This window comes from Spinacia oleracea, chromosome 3, assembly GCF_020520425.1.
Source record: "Spinacia oleracea cultivar Varoflay chromosome 3, BTI_SOV_V1, whole genome shotgun sequence".
Classification (NCBI taxonomy): domain Eukaryota; kingdom Viridiplantae; phylum Streptophyta; class Magnoliopsida; order Caryophyllales; family Amaranthaceae; genus Spinacia; species Spinacia oleracea.
Genome location: NC_079489.1, coordinates 42,393,970 through 42,400,635, shown reverse-complemented (window position 1 = coordinate 42,400,635; position 6,666 = coordinate 42,393,970). Strand labels below are relative to the sequence as shown.

Genomic DNA, 6,666 nt, shown 5'->3' with positions numbered 1-6,666 from the left:
TGTTTTGATTTTCGTACTTGTGGTTTCAAATTGAAAAGTTATTAATCGGCCACTAATCTTATGTCACCAACGTAATTTGATGACGACACCATCTATATGTACACATATATACAAAAAAAATAAAACCGAATAAAAGTCAAAACTAGGGACACCGCCCGGACCACACACTACTTAGTTTTGATAAGTTGGTTTTTATAACTTGGGTCTATTATAAAGACGCAGTATATTGGAAAACACATGTGGAAGTGACCACTTTTCCCCTCACTCGATAGCTTTTGGCCTTTTACCTCTTTAATTACTTTCCCCATCACCCACCCTCTCCTTTTTTCTTCCTTGTTCAAAAAGAAACCATTTCTCTCTCCCTTCAAAACCTCCATCCACACCCCAAGTCCCCAACACTCACCACCAACAGTCTCTAAAATTCTCTGAAACTCAATTTTCTCTCTCCTCCCAAAATGTTCAGAAACCAGTACGACACCGACGTAACAACATGGAGTCCCGCAGGCCGACTCTTCCAAGTAGAGTACGCCATGGAAGCAGTGAAGCAAGGTTCTGCAGCAATTGGGCTCCGATCTAAGACTCATGTTGTTCTAGCTTGCGTTAACAAGGCTCAATCTGAACTTTCCTCGCACCAGCGCAAGATCTTTAAGGTTGATGACCATATTGGCGTCGCCATTGCTGGGCTTACTGCTGATGGCCGTGTTTTGTCGAGATATATGAGATCCGAATGCATTAATTATGGCTTTACTTATGAGTCTTCTCTTCCTGTTGGTCGCCTTGTTGTCCAACTCGCTGATAAGGCTCAGGTTTTGTTCCTTTTCTCTCTCTTCGATGTTTTCTAGGGTTTATCTTTCGATTTGGTTGGTTTATTTGTTTGTTGATGAATGTATTTGTGATTGCAAGATGTTGAAATTGGGAAATGGTGTTTTGAGTAGCGAAGAACTTTTTAGGGTTTCGATTTGGGGATCGTTTGTTTGTTGTTTTATTTATTGGGATTTCCGAAAGGGGGTGGGGGTGCGTGCTAGGTGTTGTATTGCAACTTGAGTTTAATTGATGAAGTTCATTTCGTGAATATCCTATGGTGTTCTGAAATGTTTGATTGTAGTACTGGTTATTTGGGTTTAGCTGTTTTGCAATGTTGAATGTTTGCCATGGAGGAAGAAGAATTGGGCTTTTAATGTGTAATCTGATTTTGAATAATTGGTTTGTCACAGTATGAATCTTTGAGCATGAGTTTTTTCCCTGATTTTTGAAGTAGTAGTTCGATCAGAATTTTAGTCGATCTATAGTGACATTGAGTCTTTGACCAAAAATTATGTATACCTGGAGCTAGTTTAATTTGTTATTTAAGGGGAAAGGAAATGGATCAATGACCGGACTCCTTTATCCATTGGTTCAAGTAAAATTTCCCCCTTTTGCTACTAGACCTAATCCCACTTCCCTAAATTGTTGCGGCCTTATTTCTTGTGGTATCTAATTCGATTACTTAAGGTACTATAACACTCAACTATCACTTGCCTACCTACTATCCTAACACCACCTCAGCCGACCAACTCACCACCGCCACCTTCCTGTGGCCGAACAATCACCACTAGTCTCTCATCGCCTTCTACAACTTCACAAGACATTAGAAAAGAGGGCAACAGTGGGATTAACCGGGAATTGTAGAGAAACTCTCACAAGCAACCCCAAATTCTAGGATAATTTACCTGTGAGTATATCATACAAAGAAAGTGCAAATTCAACATGTCCATGTTCAAATCTAGCCTTCGCGGTGATGAATTTTGTCCTCAGCGTATGATAAACCATGGAGAGAGAAGCAACAGTATACTGGATCCTGTTTCTTTCCATGCAGGAAGGTGGCAGCACAAGAAGAACACTAGAAGTTAAGGAGCGAAGCCTAGAGAGAGAGTAAAGGATAGTGTGGGAACTGAAGAGAATAAGGAGATTAGAGAGGGAAATGAGTACAGGAAATAGACCCCCTTTTATCCATTTAAGTGATCTAGAGTAGAACTTTGGTACCCTAACCTTGGGGACTTATGCTATGTAGTTTAACCGTGAAGTTTAAGAGAGTTTAATATAGTCTATATAGTACTGTTTTCTGTTAGGTTTGGATTGCAAGCATAGTTTTCCGTACATGATAGTACATGCCTTCCAGTGAATTTATTGTAATGGGGTTATTATATGTCACCAATGTGCTATATTCTGAAGGCCCTGAAGCATGCTTTTAATGCACGGCCTGAGTATGAGTAACGTAGCTCCATCGATCAGTGATCTGAAGAGATTCTAAAGCATCGAGAAACCCTTTTATAGTTTTATGTAAGCATGACAATTGTGTTGCGTATATAGCATAGCGATTTCTGACCTTTTCAGCTAGCATGGCTATTTGAAAGAGGTATATGTCGCATAGAGATTTCATTCGTGAAATTTCTGGCGCCCTCGACATAAATATCGTTGCTCGCAAAGCTATCATCACTATCTTAAGCTATTGATATCACATGACAACTTCACTCAAGGGCCACGTGAATCAGTGTGCATAAAGTGATCAAATGATTAATCTATTCACTTGTCGTAACGTATTTTATAAACTTCATTCTTTCTTTTTCTATATAAATTCCATTCAAGTTGTGTTCTTTCTGGCATTTTGAATTTATCATTGTCTACAAGAACAACAGTTGTTAATAATTGGCTTTCCACTAAAAGAGAATACCTTGTGAAGATTCACCTTCATCATGCTAAGATGTGCATAAGATAATTACCGCATTCTTGTATTACCGTAGTCATCTTATGCTGTGTGCAGGCACACATGCATGTAGATATTCATGCAAGGACAGTAAAAGAATGGGATATAAAAATATTCTAAATGAAGCCTTGATACATTTCCTAAATAAATGGACAGAAAATGTGTCAGGGGAAATTAATGAGTTAAGACCAAAAGGTAAACAAATAAATGGTATCACCTATCAATATTCCAAAAGTTAGAATGTTTATTTGTTCGGATACAACAGATACTTTATTTTAATCCTCATCTTAGTATGATGTCACATTTTACAGAATACAATATCCTCATGAACGTTTTTTATTTTTTCTCTTTCGCTCATTCATCCACAAATGATGTGCCGGTTAGAAAGCTTGAAGAGTGGCAAACTGATGGAATTGTGAGAGGGGTAGGGGAAGACCAGAATAAATTTGGATGAGGGTGATTGAGAGTGATATGAGTTTATTGGGGATTGAGGAAAATATGGTTTACATAGGGCGGAGTGGAGGGAGATAATATATGTTGACGACTCGACGTGATTTTTTTTCTCCAAGTTCTTTTTCTATTTCCCTTGGCAAACTTCTCTCTTTTTTTCATTCCTTTTTATTATATGTTTTTAAAACATCTTTGTGCCTCTTTTTTAAACTGACCTTGGTCTCCTGTTCCTTAATTTTCGTGCCTCTTTACCCTCATCTCACTTTCTCAATTTTGTGTGTTTATTCTCTTTTATACAGCCTTTTAATTTTCTTGCTTCACGTTTCACGAACGGTTTCTTATGGCGATTCATGTTAGCCGACCCCAAATCATTTTGGGACTGATGGTTTGTTGTTGTTGTTGTTGTTGCTCATTCTTCCACAAAGCAACTGAACCTGTTGTTGCGAGTTTAATATTTAGTTCCAATTTCCAAATAGTCCTTCCTAACCTGTGACATTTCTTCAAGATCTACAACTTATTACTTATATATTTCTAGTGAATGTTATCTTAATTTTTTTTTTTATATGCAAACGTCAGAGAAGATCAGTTAACTGCATAAGAATACATCTAGTAACATCAGCATCGCGCTGCTGTATATATTTCTATAGAGGTTTAATCTATGGAGTCCCAGGTCTTAGTTGTAGTGAGTAAATAGTCTCGCTAGGAGGGGGTATTCATTGACCAGTTTCAAGTGTGGGCGGTACCTATTTTTGCCAATCTGTAGTTCACCACGTTCCATATACATGCAGGTGCATGATGTGACTGTGAAGGTATAGGTAACAGTTTGTTTTTGATGCATCTGGATGTGATCCTTTTAATATAAACTAGCTTTTGGGCCTGTATGATTCCCTGAGTCTTCATTACTTGGATAATTGTAACTATGCCTTTGCAAAAATAACCATCATTTTTTTATTAAAATAATTGTTCTTTATTTTATTATCAACAACAACAACAACAACAACAACAACAAAGCCTTAGTCCCAAAATGATTTGGGGTCGGCTAACATGAATCGTCGTAAAAGATTTTTTTATTTTATTATCATCTACTATTTTTCGTTTGCAAAAGATAACATGTAACATGCTATAGCCAAGCGGATAAGTCATTAGTGCACAAATCATGAGGTCTTGGGTTCGAATCTTTTATGAACTATATGTGTATTTCTAATTTTTGAATGATATGTGGATGACATGAATGACATGTGTTGAATTGAAGGAGGAGTGCGCCATGTGGCATGACATAATTTTATAGAAACACCTTTTAATATGTTAGTCTAGATGACCATGTCTACTCTATGCATAATATGCTTAGTTATATATAAATTTGGCAAATGATATTGCCTGTACTGGATCCAATGCTAACTGGATTAATGTTCCATGAAGAATAGGAATGTTCTTTTGTGTTAAATATAAATTTCAGAGGCTTTAAGGGAATCGCAGATTTGCAGTATATGTTGTTTGTGAAGGGTCTCATACTTTCATCTTGTCTTGTGACTTGACTAAGATCTAACATGTACCTAAAGAGATCTGGTTCTTCTCTGACAGTAACACATGTTAGTTAGCATTTACGTAGGAAGATAAGAAAAAGAGAGGGAAGGGGATTGGAGGTGAAGAGGGGGGGGGGGGGGGCGATATGTCGTGCTTCCATTTTTCTAATAAATCTTTCCAATAGCGGAAAAGGGGAAGGAAAATGGATCTTTCTAATCCTTTCCCTCTCCTCATCCCATATCCAATTAAGAGAAAATAGATCCTCTTTTCTCCCTCCCCTCCCTTCCTTCCAAATTTTCTCACCCAAACGCACATTCTCTTATTATATGGTGAAGAGCTCAAACAATATAGTTAGTTTGTTTATATAGTATTGAAATACAATAGAAAAGAGAACATTTGAAATGCATAGACCCTGCTGTTACAGAAAATGATACTAGGCAATCCAACTTATCTATGTCATAAAAGTTCTCACATTCGCTTCAAGTTTTTCATGTTGCATGACTTGCTGCATTTAAAGCGGCACCTTTTCCTTTCTTCATTGTTTTCAATTTGTACTATTGCCAGAAAGTGTTTTTGGGACAGTTCATTGCACTTGGTCATGAATGTGGTTGCTTTGTGCCATGCTATAAAAGCTGTATTTGATGTTTTGTGCGATGTCATGAATGTGTTGCTTTGAGAGTTACTTGAGTTGAATAGTAGATGTTGTGGCTTGCATCTTAGTTACACTGTTTTTGCTGTTTGGATAATTAAGTTAGGGGGCTGATATAGTTGTAGTTCAAAGCCAATAACTATAATATCTGTTTGACAGGTTTGCACACAACGTTCCTGGAAGCGGCCTTATGGTGTTGGTCTGTTGGTAGGTGGTTTGGATGAATCTGGAGCTCATCTTTACTACAACTGTCCAAGTGGAAATTACTTCGAGTATCAGGCTTTTGCTATTGGGTCACGTTCACAGGCTGCAAAGACATACTTGGAACGCAAATTTGATACGTTTGATGGTGCTACACGGGATGAGCTGATTAAACATGCACTATTTTCCATAAAGGAAACATTACAGGGTGAGAAGCTCACTAGCTCTGTATGCACAATTTCTGTTGTAGGAGTCGGGGAACCATTCCAAACATTAGATCAGCAGATGGTCCAGGACTTGATTAACTCATTCGAGACAGTAGAGGAAGAAGCCCCTGCCGCTGAAGAAGCAGATGCTGCTCCAGAGGAGGCGGCTGCTGCAGTTGCCGACCAAGGTGCATCAGATGAGGGTGCTGCTCCTATGGAAGAATGAAGATACTAAAATCTCTAGGGTTTCCATGAGCCCTTCTGGCATTGGACTGATAAGAGGACTAGTTAGGATGTTGAATGTGATGATTATCAGTTAACTATCTTCTATCTTTGCTGAATATTCTTTTTATGCATCTTTTAGCTTCATTTTATGAATGCCAAATATCTCGAGTGGTAGCCCCTTCTCCCCTAGTCTTAAACTTGGAAGTATGATTTGTGGAAAAGTCACCGCATTTGCTTGCTGGTTTTATTTGTCCGTAATTTGAGTCAGTAGGTAAATTGTTTGGAAGTTGCTACATGTACCCATTTGAAATAGTGTCCAACCCTGTGCTCCATTGGCTAAGCAAAGCCAAATGGGATTGAAATTTCAACCATGGCTTTTGAATTTGAAATTCAAATCTTTTTTAGTTTCTTTTACCTTTAAGGTAGGGTTTTTTCTGAAATTTTGGTTTTGGGAGAAAAGAGGAGAGAGAAATGTCAAACAAAAAAAAGGTTTGGATGGAAAATTAATTATTGAATGGAGAGATTAGAGAAAATTTCGATGAAGGTTCAACAACATAGATCATCACCGGTATTTTATATTATAAACTAGATTTTGGCCAATATGATGCACAGATTTTATTAAATTGTCAAATTAAAATAAAACTCTTATACCAACTGCAAATTTGTCA

At 37.7% G+C, this 6,666-nt stretch overlaps 1 protein-coding gene across 1 annotated transcript; it reads left to right on the top strand.

Annotated features, from left to right (window-relative positions):
- Window positions 1-221: 221 nt before the first annotated feature.
- LOC110785242 (proteasome subunit alpha type-1-B) lies at window positions 222-6,251 on the top strand. The gene is made up of 2 exons (XM_021989688.2): window positions 222-806; window positions 5,526-6,251. Exons 1-2 carry the CDS (start codon window positions 456-458, stop codon window positions 5,997-5,999), a joined length of 825 nt encoding a protein of 274 aa, XP_021845380.1. The 5' UTR covers window positions 222-455; the 3' UTR covers window positions 6,000-6,251.
- The last annotated feature ends 415 nt before the right edge of the window (window positions 6,252-6,666 follow it).

Coding starts and splice junctions, on each gene's coding strand:
- LOC110785242 (XM_021989688.2), top strand. CDS start 456: ATGTTCAGAAACCAGTACGACACCGACGTAACAACATGGAGTCCCGCA. Junction 807..5,525: donor AACTCGCTGATAAGGCTCAG/GTTTTGTTCCTT, acceptor TCTGTTTGACAG/GTTTGCACACAACGTTCCTG.